Below are 14314 nucleotides of genomic sequence, written 5' to 3'. Positions count from 1 at the left end.
TATTGTAATATGATGGCTTCTTTTGTTACTGCTTTTAATTAAAATGAATATTCAGGATCTTTGATTACATTTGCAGGTTGTGGGCATTCCAGTGGGCTCATCTCTGCAGTCAGCAGTAAAACAAGCTGTTGCTATTAGTGGAGGTCAAATTTTAGTTGCAAAGTCCAATGTTGCTGCTGCCAAGGTTATTGGGCAGAAGCAAGTGATAGCTCAAGGGGTAGCTAAGGCAATTGTAAGTGGGGCAAGTGGAACTATTGTGGCCCAGCCTGTGCAGACTGTTACCAAAGCACAAGTTACATCATCAGTTACTGGAAAACCTGCATCTCAGGGCTCAGGTAAGTAAGATTTTCTGTATTGTAACAATTTGTAAATTTTCCTCATAATAAATTCTTGAACATTCAAAACATTTTGCAAAAACATAAAAATACTCCTTTATCATCATGCAGTTTAGGGAATGAATTGTAAATCAGCTACCAAATGTTCTGAATGACATGTTGTATCAGGGTATGGTTGAAATCTGTTCTTAATGAGATTTGTGTTTTTGCAAAGTCAATATAAACTACACAAACTAGCCCTTCATCATCTATTTAAGGTCTACAGGTAATTTAAAACAGAGATTAAATCTGTAATAAGACTAATAAACAGTAAAAAATAAAAAACAGATCTGAGCTACTGTTGATGAGAGATTACTTGTAATTGTTGTTCAGACGAAATCAGATGGGATGCTGAGGTAGTAAATACCTTTATAGTTTTACAAGGTATTTTTACAAGACATGTTGCACATTCCCTGAAGCTGTTTTCATCAGATTATTGAAATATAACTTATGTCATATAATGAAAAGCAAAGTTATTCGTTTACAGAAAATATTTGTGCCTTTAATAAGATCACAGTCTGTGAAATATACTGGTTGAAAAAGTCAGCCAGGCCCATTCACTTTTAAGCATAAATTGCTTGAATATCTCCCAGCCCTCTGTTGGAGTAAGTAGATTTATAAAATTCATGGATGGATTCTTCAGGTTTGCTTTATTGAGAAAATGTTTGACAGGCACAAAGAAATGTATTAAAAGAATACGTACAATCTGTCTAGAGTTTGCACTGGTTTACCCATGAAGTAAGCAAAGAGAGATTTGACTCTGCATGTGTAACTTTTTTATTTTGCCAGTAGCATAGCAAATGTACTTACTTTTTGTACAAAATGTTCATATTTAGCTGCTATTATATTGTGTTATTCAGGGAAGAGGGGAGCCAAAAAGAAGAAGTAGAATCATTTGTAACCCCTCCCTTGACTAGCTAACCACTTCAGTCGATAAAGGAAGATTTAATTTTAAATGACCAATGCAGCTGCTTTTTTTCATTGTAAACTGTATTTTTTTCTTTTATATACCTAGACAAATCATTTCTCACATTATATCCTTCTAACAATTTGTATGTCCGCCTTGTCTAGTGTATCCATCGCTACACTTGTTATTTTTGTATATTGTGATAAGTAAAGATTACAGTATATTCTGGTGACAAAAGTAATTGGCTTGTGTAAATTGATTAGTGTATAGGAGTACCAAGTGAAAACTCTTCTATATTATATATATTGCTTTTGTTCAGTAGCTTTCAGCTCATCGAACACCAGTTATGTTGTAAGTCAGTCCTCTATACTTACAGCTCATATATATATTATATAGTGGAGATGTATTTTTTACTTTTTTATATAAATAATGCTTGTGTATTACATTAATATTTCCATTTGATCTTAAACTTAATAGCTCCTTATGAAACTTTATAGTTTTTTTCTATACTGATTTCCTCATTACTCATTTTTATTATTTTTCTTTTCCAAGTAATGGCTACACTGCAGCTACCGGCCAATAATCTTTCAAACCTGGCCAGTTTACCCCCAGGAACAAAACTGTACCTGACTACCAACAGCAAGAACCCCTCAGGAAAAGGAAAACTGTTGCTTATACCACAGGGTGCCATTCTAAGAGCGGCCAATCCCTCAGGTAATACTAGCATCTAATTAGATCTATGTAGTACTAATATTATGATAAATAGCTCACTGTTAATAATGCTAGTAAATAAAGGAAACAAATAAATGCATAGTAATACTTAATAACAGCCTAACATTTAACTTAAAATCAGCAGAAAAAAATGTTTGTTTTAGGATTGTGAGAATTTTAAAAAATTAATGATCACATATAATTCCAGAAACTAACCTTACTTGCATGCTTTTTAAGATTTTCATAATAAATCCCTAAGGACATGTAAAATCTGAAGGGCCATTCAAAAAAAAGAAATCCACAAAAGCACCACAGCTGAATTATTACAGTCGCTTTTCACAGCCATCAGCATTTTAAGGCATTGAATAACATCTACCTTGACCTTTTTATTCTTAAGATGAGCTAGCATTTACCGTATTTATCTTGGACATTCTGCAGGTGAAAGTGCAATATTCAACAACTTTTGTTGGAAACTGCTACTTTAATTACTTATAGTTTTCAGAGTGACTGGAATGATGTTGCTTCTAACTCACATTGAGGGTTCCATAAAGTATACAACATCATGATATCATCTGAGTGAGGCGACATGTATTTTAAATAATCCATCCAGTTTTTCATCCCTTTTTATCCTAATGGTGACAGCACTGGATGCAAAGCTGGATATAGTGATAGAGAGGGCTCTATCCTTCTATAAATATTAAAACATAAAATAATAAAGTATTTTTTGATGTTTATACATTTGGTTTGTTTCTTTGACTGATCCCTACTTCTAGGATATGATTTCCAAACACGTCCATAACCTAGTAAGAAGAACACCAGTCCAAATGTCATAATAATACTTCAGCATGTAAAATCACAAGCTGGTATTTAGAATGTCTGCTGTGGCCCCCCATCCCTTCCATTTAATGATGTAATGCACTCTGTCCCACTGAGAAACAAAAGAATTGAACCTCTTTTTCTAAAGATATTTTTGTATAGCCAGAGAAGGAGCATTTCTGACTAGAACAGGTTTAAATAAAGAAAAATGAAAGACATGGTGAACTTGGGGAAAACTAGGCAAGGCCAAATTATAAGTAATCAAACCAACCTGTCTAGTAATCTCATGTAGACCAATGAAAAAAGCTCATGAAAATCTTAATCAAAGATGCTACACTATGCCATAAACACTTTTTCACAAAAACTTTTAAACAGATACACTGTGTGTTTAGTGTGCATTTTTTATATTGATGTATTATTTTGCTTATTATTGAGAGCAACTGAACATTTTAAAAATATGGATTAATTTATAACTACTCCATACTAAGAGTATTTTTGTAAAGTCTAAAAATGTAATTCTGTAAATTGTACTTGCAGGTCAGCAGGCCCAAAGTGCAAACAGTCAAAGTGGAAGCTCCCAAAGTACCAGTGGAGGTACAACACAAAACCTGTCATACACTTCTTACATCCTGAAGCAAACGCCACAGGTATTTAATATGATAAAATATTACAATAGAAAAATCATTTTAAGTATTTTTATGTAGCGGAGAAAATATTTCGTTTTTCAGAATATAATTTTTTTATCACTATAAGTAAGATGTACTTGTGTCTTTCATATAGTAATGGTGGAAATTGTTAGAACAGACAATCTAAAGTAATTTGAAAACTTGTCTTTAACCCCTCACTACATTCTGCTGAATGTATATGAACTGAAGTTTACAACATTATTTCAATCTTTCAAGAGAAATGTACAGATAATAAGAATGAAAAAAATCATAACATCTAAAGAATGTTCAGCAAATAAGTGTAATGCCACTACCACAGATGTACTATCGTTTAACCTAATTTCTGATTAATATTGCCATGTCAGTTGATTTCTATATAAGTAGGAACTTTACGCATTATTTATTTGTAATAAAGGCTTTGTTTCTAAAATTTCATTTAAGCTATTGTTTTTCTATGTTTTTTTTATAGTTCTTGCTTTGTGAAACAGTTTATTGTGTCTGTACTATTGGACAAAATATTATCCGTCTCAGGAAATCAGTGTTTAGTAACACTGTCCAACTTGTAAATATGCTGCTACATTTATCAAAAAAAGTAAATAGATAAGATGGATATCTGATATAAGACTGTTTTTTAAATTTTTTTTCTTATAGCTGTTGCTAAAATTTTGTTGTTTCAGAAGATGCATGTTGCACCAGTATTTTATAGAAGAGGTGGACTTGATTCTTGATTGTCCAAGAGACATGATTTAGCTGGCAAAGAATAAACACAAATCATCTCTCACTTGTGCCAATTTAGAGTTGTAAATTGTTATTTACAATGATATTCAGCTGAAGTCACGTCAAGCTCACAAAAAGTGTTAGATTTGCATTCGTAGAGAAGCAACAGTGAAAATTATGCATTTAGTTTTAGTATATATTTGTTTGAACATGTCTCCTCTAACATCAGTATCATCAAATCAGTTTTTCCCTAACATGTCTTAGTGATGTGCACATGAAGGACTCCATATATAGACCCAGTTACAAAGCCTGCCGTGTCAGGTTTGTGTGCTAAAATTACCAACAGCTGGCACTTATTACGTATTATTTGTTAGTGAAATGATTACTTCATTTAGTCTCTTTACTGTGATTGTTAGAAACTGCTTGGCATTTTACAAAAACAGACATAAAATATATTAAAGGAAGCATGATATCATAAACGAAATGAATTTAGAATGTGAATGTATTATCAAACTGTACATAAGGGGTAGTGATTGATTAAATTAAAGGTTAGTAATAGTGTTCCACCTTATTTAGTTTTCACTCATTTACTTTGGTTATTTTGGAAAATTGTTCACATGCTATTTATGACTATATTAAGTTTATATACTTTAAAAAATGTAATATTAATCTTGTCTATGTATACTTGCACTCATTGTAACAGTACAAAAATGCATATTTTTTAGAAATGGCCTAATAGGTAATATTATATAGAATCACCAATGTAAAGAAACGTAATAGTGAAGCTAATGGAACGATTTACATATGTGTGCACAATGCCATAGCTCAAATATATTATTATTATATTTGTAAGTATCTGCATCAGTTTGACTCATTCAGACTTGGTTTTGCGGAAATGTTCAACTACAGATTTAACACCTGTGCAGTGCATTAAGCATAACAGCTTCAGTGTACAATTCGCATTGTGAAAGGTGAGGTTTCAGAGCATTTGCATTGCTTTAACAGAGAGCCATTTTCAAAAAATAATCAGTAGATTCTTTGAGCACTATATTGAATCATTTACCCTTACAAAAGATCCTATATGTTAAAATTATATTTGATATTAACATATTTTGTTAAAAACATTACTAAAGATTAACTATAGCAACATATCTGATATTTATTATCTATACGAGTTTATTATTGCAACTAATAATTTTAAACTGCACGTATTTTTATGTTATTTTTGTATTGTTCAGGGTGGGTACTTTTTTTTTTTTTATTCATTGGATTTTCTCTTTTGGACGTAAAGGTGAACAAGACTAATTATTTTCATAAGCTACACTGCAATACTAGTTTAAAACTTTAGAAACCTACACTTTGTACAACTTTAAATTGTAAATTTGGAGAATGATTTTTCCCTTAGCATTGACTGGATTTTGAAAATGGACATTATCTGACCTCTAAAGGTCATGCAGAAATGACAATTTCCCCTTGGGGATTAATATAGTATATCAAATCAAAATCAGAAAATCTGGTGACCGCCCAAATGCTCCACACACTAGGTTGAGCTTTCCCTGCTCCAACTGGTAGTTTTACACAATAGTGGAGTCACACTACTGAAAATCTCACAAAGGCTGGATTCCTGCAACTGGACTTTGAATTACTGCAGTATCCCTTATGCATTCTTTATGGTTGAATCTGTATATCTGAAAAGATTGTTACCTTATTTGTTGCATACTTTTAAGTAATTAATCTTGTTAGTGGACCCAAACTCTCCCTTACTTGATAGTAATGACAAACTAAATATTGAGAAGGCTTTAGTACCATTATTTTTATTATTAAAAACAAAATTAAGCAGATCTTGGACATATTCAGTATATATGTCTTTGTCCTCTGAATTATTATTATGTGAACTTTGCACATCATCTTCTGACAACTAGACAATTGTGTGGCAGCTTGTTTTTGTCTTGTAGTAGTTTGTGTTTAGCTAATCAAATTTAAATTACATATAAAAATTAGAAGTATTAAAATGTAATTAATACATTTTAACATTTTTATCTTTCATCATTGTTTGTATACTTAAAGTACACTTAAAGTACATTTGTTTTATACAACGACCAATTAAACCTAATATCTTTATGGATCAATCTGTTAAATGTTTCTATCATCATTTTATGTTTGCATCAATTTTATTAACTGCATTTACTATTCGATTTATTGTTATGAACTGATCCCTGATTTTAGATTCTTTAATTGTTGATAACTGCCTTTTTACTTTGAGTGAAACTGTTTTACAGATATTATGCTGGAGTTGTTCTGATGTACAAGATTTCAGAATGTTATATAACACTATAGCTTTTTTTTCACTTTATTTTCAGGGCACATTTTTAGTTGGACAACAGTCTTCTCAGGGTCCTGCTAAACAGATTTCAGCTGGTACTATGGGGCCAACTGCATCCTCATCTACTGGTCAGCCACAGACTGTGAGAGTAACAGCTGGTCAGAAAGCTGCTATTCTTGCTCAGGTAATCATGTCTTGATTTATAGGAAAACTATAGATACATTTTAATAAGCAACAAGTGGCTTTTCTATTATGTACTCCTGCTCTTCAGCATAACTGACTTCTTAATCACTGAAAGCATAAAATGCACAGATAAAAAAGAAAAAAATATAATCATCGGTAGTCTTTTGGTTGGACAAAGAACTTTAATTAAGAGATCACAAATAGATTGAGAACAAAAGTCATACTGAAAATGCAACTTCTTTTTACTTGTCAAAATGACATACATTAGTTGCCCCTCTCTTGTAAGCCAAAAACGAACTACTTTTAGAGGCAGTGAGCTCAAAAAAAATGTAATTACTAATATGTGAGGAATGAAAGAACATATGTCAAAATGGCAGATTTTTTGCTTTATTCATATTAGAGAATCAGAATATGGTATAAGATCATGGATCCATCTTTTCAAGTGTCTGTAATGTTGTATACTATTAGCAGTAGTGTGATGTGTGGATTGTGCCTTAACTGCTTTTAGACATAGTGGGCTAAAAAAAATATTTAAGGAATGGAAGAACATATGTGAGGACTGCAGAGTTCTGGTTTGTTCGTATTACGGGACCAGAATGTGGTATAAGACCATGAATCCATCCTTGCAACTGTCAGTAGTGTTGCAATAATATGGGGTGGTGTATGGATTACCTTTATGGCAAACATTTGATTCCTAGATATAAACTTGCATGGTACATAAGGATAAAGAAGACAAGACGATAAAAGTCTAAATCCAACACTGTACCTTCATAAAGGATTCCTTTCTTCTAACTTGAATTGTGGAATGAGACGAATAGTTATATTCTAAAATAATAACGTATATACTGTACTAAGCAAAATTATTATCATTAATAAAAACTACAATTTAAACAACTAAAAAAAGTGCTTGCTTAAAATAAAAACAAAACTGAAAGCCAAGTGAAACGCGTAAACTAAACTGACATGAAAATTGCATACTCAAAAACCAAGTGAAATAAAAATGGGTAGCAAATAAAATCTGTTGTTTGCGTTTTATATGAACCAGTTGCCATTAGCCAACTACTCACCGATGTTCCCTCTGAGGTGCATATGCATGCAAAACAGTGCCACAGTCCTTTGAACAAAGAAGTGAGTCAGTAGGAAGTCCTCTCCACTTAAAGTTTACAAACTAGGGACACCACCACCTCCTCCAAGTAATCAGCTATTAAAATGTGACATGAAAAGCATAAAAGAATCTTTTAAAAATGTACATTAAAGTGACCCACCCAGTACAAGCATTATTCCTACAATTTTTGTTGGTTATTCACCTTGAAATAACTTTGGTTTGTGAAACACAGTAAAGCAAAGCTTGATGACCAAATGTAAAAAAAAACCAAGAGATGGAGGTTTAAGTGAGTTAATATAGGTTCAGACTGCTAGGGAGCATTTTAGATCTGCAGACCCCAGACATAGCCACACTCGCAACTGTCCCATCTTCAAAAGGAAATACCTTATTTTTTTTCTTTCTTTTCTTTTCTCCTCCATTCCTACCCAGTAATGTGTTCTTATCCTCCTCCTCCAACTGCAACTCCCCTGCGTGAGACTGAGCATCCCCTTTTTACCCTGTGCTAGGGAGTACTTCTGGTGTGACAGAATTGCCATCAGTAAGCAGCACCCAAGTACCCCAGTATGGCAGTCCATTTTGACTACAGCTCTCATGGTGCCCTTCAGGTGTATAAATGCAAGACTCACAAGAGAGATGCTGCCATCCAGGGTACTGGGTTAACAAATTGCTTCTGGAGGCAGTCTCTCTTTGACATTCCATTATGACACCCACCTGGCTAGGAAAGGGAACACCATCCATCCTGCCTGGGATGGCAATTCAACCCTTTTAGTCCATTATTCGGCGGGCCTTCTGGCTGGGTAAGAAAACAGCTAGGGATGCCAACCCATCCCCATCTTCCATCACACGGTTCATCATTAATATGACACAATTTGTAACAATCGGAATATTATAATATATGAAGTGTAATTGGCTTTTAAACGAGGCATTGTAGGAAAAGATGCTTTCTTTAAAATTTAAACAATTACATACACATTGACATGTAAAGCACTTTAATAATGTGAACTGATAAATTTGCTGGATTATGATGTAGATTATTTTACACAGAGCATTCTCTTCAGACATTGGTAAGCTTAAGCATTTCTTATCCTTGTTTTCTGTCATTAGCTTTTTTTAAAGGCAACTAAATGTTTTTAATCCTTTTGACTGTTAATTTAAAAAATGTGATTTGAATTTTAGAAATTTTACATAAAGTTTGAATCCATCCATCATCCAACCCATTATATCCTAACTACAGGGTCACAGGGATTATGCTGGAGCCAATCCCAGCCAACACAGGGCGCAAGGCAGGAAACAAACCCTGGGCAGGGTGCCAGCCCATAAAGTTTGAATAATTAATGTTAACAGTTTAGTTGTGTACAATATGCAATAAAAAGGTGAAGGTTAAGTTGCCAGAATTTTTTTTTTAACTTCTGGTCATGAGCATCATACAGTATGTCTGTTCAGTTTCATAGATTAATGAATTAATAAATTATTTGTAACTGACTAAAATAAACTTTTCACTAAGTAAATTTTCAAATATATTCTGTAATGCATAATAATTTAGATGATTATTTATGCAAAAATACATTGCATAGTAGTAGTGCTCACAGGGTAATGGAAAACATTTTTCCCACACTAAGCTTAGACTGAACATTGCTTTTGACTTGTCTTTTTTTTATGAAATGACGGTGTACTACAGTATATAGCTAGGTAGCCTAATGAGTATGACAGTTGTAATCTGCCTAGGAAGAACATGTTCTCGAGCAAATGGTTCTGTTTGGAAGAACTTCAAAGTAAACGTGTAATTGATGACACAGTAGTCTAAATTGTGGAAAGGAGCATGACAGATTTAAAAAATAAGGCTTTAACTGCTTTCATAAAGACAACTATGACATTCTGAAAAAACACCAATCTATGAAAGAAGGTAAAGTGACAGTTTTCATTGGTCAACATACTTTTTAGCTTTGCCTCTATGGAAGGTTGCTGTGTGGTCACCTCAGAAATATTTATTGAATGTCTGTTTGATTGAACTGGCTCTATCAAAACGAAACATCACAGCAAATATAAGCCTACTTATAATAACAACTGTTAGTAAAGATGGATATTAGCAGTAGATATAAATCAAAGCAGTATTTAATAGAATAAACAAAAATTGTAAATAATGCTATGTTCATAAACAACACTGCAATGAACAATCAGTTAACATATAGAGAAAGATTAGAAATGCACATAAAAACAAATCAGTACTACAAAATGCAGAAATAGCATCAAAAAAGGGAAGGGATTGGTATTGAAAAAATAAACATACATTATATACAGATGTTCAAGATGGCAGACGATGAATGAATGATGCATATTAGGTAGTTTTTTATCGTTTAGTAAACCAACTTGTATACATCCAAACAAAAAAAGATATATGTTATTTTATTAATTTTAGCCAATACTTAATGCATCACTAACACTGTAATGAGTGACATAATGAGTGTTGTTTCCCACTGTCAGACATTCTCACACGGTCCTCTAGAAACTTTTCTGCTGGTTTTAAATAGAACTGATTAAGCATATGGCAATCTTATTTATTGAAGTTCACTTTCATTGGTCATACAGCTATGTCTAATAAAGTAGCAGTTTATTGTTTATGTTCAGAAATACCAAGAAATAAAATATTCATTTTGTAATTTTACATTTTTGTTAACCTTTTATCTCATATTCAGATTCTTTCTGTGATCAGTAAAAATAGCAATTTTAACTTTGACTTTTCTAACCCTATTATTTAAACACAAAGTGTAAGTTAACAATTTTTCCACTACTCACCCACCGGTTATTCTTTTTGAATTGTCCAAAATACTTTTTGTAAAATATATTGTTAAATGAACATAGTGTATATGGCAAAGTTCGAATAAAAAGTTACGGGTCAAAGTAAAATCATGTACATTTAAAGTTAGGCAAGAATGAATTGGATTTAATACAAATCCTACTAACATACTGTTCAAAGTAAATTGACTTTCTTATTTAAATAATTATTGCAATTCTAAGGTTGTTTCAAGTGGACAAACATCTGCAGTGAAGCTATCTGACAATTCAGGAAAGACCATGACAGTTTCCACACAGCTTTTGAAACCAGCAAATACCTTGAGGGTTGCCAGTGGTTTGATTGCAGCCTCTAGCTCAGTTGGATCTGCTGTTTCCACTACTAGTACTACAGTTAGTAATGCACAGGTATGTTTATATGTATAAAATATGTCACCAAAAGAAAAATTGGATTCCATCTGTTATTGTGTAATCTCTTAAATTTCATTTCTGTTTCTATAAGAGAGTCCCTAACTAACTTCTGTACATATTGTTTGTGAAAGGTGATCATTCTCCATTAAAGAAAAGTATGAAATGGTAATCATACATGTTAATTTTAAAATCTGAAATAAAAGGGGGGGTTGGGAGTGTGGATCTGAAGCAGACGTAATTTATCATTTTATTTTTTGTGCTGTTAAGAGGTGGTTTGTATTTGGGTGATAATCTCTTAAAAATAGATTGTAATGCAGTGTATGTTCCCTTTTGCTTAGTTAACCTTAGGTAAGAGTTTAAATGGTCCACCTAATTTTATTTGCTCAGAAATACTTTAAGCAGTGGAATCTACAGAGGAAGTAATGCTAAGTCTAGGCAGGCTCTCCACAGAAGGAATATCAGTCTTATTCTTGCTTTATATTGCCCCACAAAATACTATTTCAGATAAAGATTCTTTTGTGGCCTAGTTCTGAGGTTAATAATTTCAATGATGCAAAGTTTTGATAAGATTATCCTTTCAAAGGGTCACAGTCTCTAAGGATTTTATTTTTGAAATAAGTAGGAAAATATATTCGATGCATCTGTACACTTAACCAAGTCAATGTATGTATATTAGATAAAGATGAGTTTTCTGTATTTGCTATAAATGCTAATCCATAGTTTTCAGAGGCACATCACAGATGTAAACTTTTGGCTCTCTGTCATTAATAGAATCAAAAATGTGCTTTTTTTTCCTTACACAGATTTCAGAAGGATCAAGCACAAATGCATTGACTGTTCCTTCCCAAACAGGCAAGGCTACTGTTCAGCAGGCAGTTGTAGTGTCACAAAACCAAGCAAGTGTCAACAAGAATGTTAGTCCTTCATTGGTCAGTGTTGCCAAAAATGCCATCCCTTCAGTGGTTGCCATTTCCAAGACTGTTAGCCCTTCAGTGGCTTGTGTTGCTAAAGCAGTTAGCCATACTGTTGTCAATGTTGCTAAAGCAGTCAGCCCATCAATTTCTAGTGTTGCTAGAACAGCCAGTCCTTCAGTTGTCAGCGTGACAAAGACTAACAGCTCAGCAATGGGGAATGCAGCATCGTTAACATCGGGTAGCAGCAGCATGAGTGGAAAAACAGCTCCCACTTTATCAGGTAGGCATATTTTTGTTATTTTTATTGTAAGTTCACTATTGTTTGACTTAACCCTTTAGCTTCATTCAAACAAACCATACCTTCCCCAGTGCTTTCTGCTATTTTATTGATCAAATAACAATTACTTTGCATGATGCTTCAGGATTACATGACATTATGCCTAATTTACTTTCACATTCATTATAAATCCTGAGCCATCAGAATGATTACTTTTCCTTGTAGTGTGTTACATTTATTATTTCTTTCTGTTTCATTGTTTTTTATTCCTGAATTGTATTTTCATCAACAGAGTGATCTTCTTTAGTATAAAATATCATTTTAATGTAAATGAATAAAATTAAAATTTAATGTAAAATTTTATGTTGAAAACTAAATGAACATTTCAGTCAAAACTTGTACATAAAGTCAGAAAAGTCTGATGTATTTGCTCATAACTATAAGGAATATGGATCTTACATCATCACTAGACATTCTTCAGCAAAATGAAGTGCAAGAGGTATAGTTTCTACCAGACTGACAAGTGATAAAAGTTGAGTATATTCTCTCAGAATCACATGAGTGGTCTTCTATGCCATAGAGAACAAACTTGTTAACCCTAACATATGAATGCTATAACAGATTCTGTATCTATCCTCTACATTATTCCTTGCCTCTACATTATTCATCCAATTAATTAAGAAAAATTAAATAATAGCTATGTTTTTTATCATGAAGTAAACACAGGTGTTCACATTAAGTTAGGGAAATGAGGACTGAATATGTTTGATTCAATTCAAGCCTTTATGGTATTATTTGAACATTTAAAGGAAATATACTGTTAAAACAATGCCACTTGTATTTCTTTCACTTGAAGAATGGCTTTCTAAAGTAAAGTACAAAAAGGAAATTTTCTGGGGTTTGGAATATCGTCCAAGTTGCACTTAATGCCACTGGGAGAGACTTGTTCCTCACATCCCTGTAGTGAATTACCAGGTTCAGAAGACTAATGCAGAAGTAGATGGATGAATTTAAATATATATATATATATATATATATATATATATATATATATATATATATATATATATATATATATATATATATATATATATATATTATTCTGCTTGAGAGGAAATGCATCCTTTGAAAATATTTGCAATTGACCAGTACAAATGTTTTCTATTGACGTCTTCATCAGTTTATAATGTTTAAAGAACTTTGCCAGGTAAATTAGTAGTATGCTGTAAATTCCACTGACACACTCATTGCACCTACATCTGTTAATTACAGAACAAAGTATATTTGATATTCTCATGTATGTTGTTGGGTCTGGTATTTAATTGTTTTAAAGTATTGAAGTGTTTTGCTTTTTTTGATTCTATAAATAATGGGCATGGTTTGTGCAGAGTTGTTGCAGTAAGGAAAATGGGGTTTACATCCTAGGTGTTCCCTGTGAAAAGTTTTTGTGGTCTCCCTGTGTCTGTGTGGTTTTCCTGTGGATGCTCGAGTCTCCACCCACAGTCCATGGACATGCATGTTAGGTGACTTGACATGGCTAAACTGACCCAGGTGCATGGTTGTGTGTGTTTCTTCAACAATCACAGAACGGGCGAAGACCTTGATATCTGCAAATACTAGAAATGCCCCCAGTTACTCTGTTGTAATATACTCTACATTGTAAAATACATTAGCATCTATGGATTTTGAAAGAGGGTGCCAACACCTGACATTTACATTTAATATGTGTCTGAAATTCTTTGCATCAGAACTTATTGGTTTGGTACTTTTTAAATTTTTTTGCTTTTGAATTCCACCGAATTAGATGCATTGGCAGTATGTTCTACCTTACCTTTTCTCATCATTATACTGTGTCACCTTCTTTATCCAAAGCAACTTGCAACATCTGAGATGCAACTGGTTTACATTTCTTTTGTTTTTCCAGTTGGAGTACATACAGGCAGGTGAAGTGAGGTGGTCATGGAAACACATTATCAGCAGAATTTGAACCCACAGCCTGAGGGTTTGAAGTCGTAGGTTCAAAGCCTTAACCACTACACCACATTGCCTGTCAATAATATTAGTCTTTGGTTAAAAAAATTACAAATATTGTATCCAAAAAGCACTTAGTTACATAGTACT

The 14314-nt window shown here is 32.9% G+C and overlaps 1 protein-coding gene across 4 annotated transcripts in view; it reads left to right on the top strand.

The window, feature by feature from the left end:
* Positions 1-14314, top strand: part of yeats2 (YEATS domain containing 2) — a 162800-nt gene that overhangs the window by 96894 nt on the left and 51592 nt on the right. For all 4 annotated transcript variants that reach the window (XM_028825680.2, XM_051922874.1, XM_051922873.1 and 1 more), the window contains 6 exons: positions 77-335; positions 1834-1995; positions 3346-3455; positions 6551-6697; positions 10817-10999; positions 11806-12196. In XM_028825680.2, the coding sequence (XP_028681513.1) occupies positions 77-335; positions 1834-1995; positions 3346-3455; positions 6551-6697; positions 10817-10999; positions 11806-12196 (1252 nt within the window). The remainder of the gene's footprint in view (positions 1-76; positions 336-1833; positions 1996-3345; positions 3456-6550; positions 6698-10816; positions 11000-11805; positions 12197-14314) is intronic.

Source organism: Erpetoichthys calabaricus, chromosome 2 (assembly GCF_900747795.2).
Source record: "Erpetoichthys calabaricus chromosome 2, fErpCal1.3, whole genome shotgun sequence".
Classification (NCBI taxonomy): Eukaryota; Metazoa; Chordata; class Cladistia; order Polypteriformes; family Polypteridae; genus Erpetoichthys; species Erpetoichthys calabaricus.
This window is presented reverse-complemented; position numbering and strand designations above follow the sequence as displayed.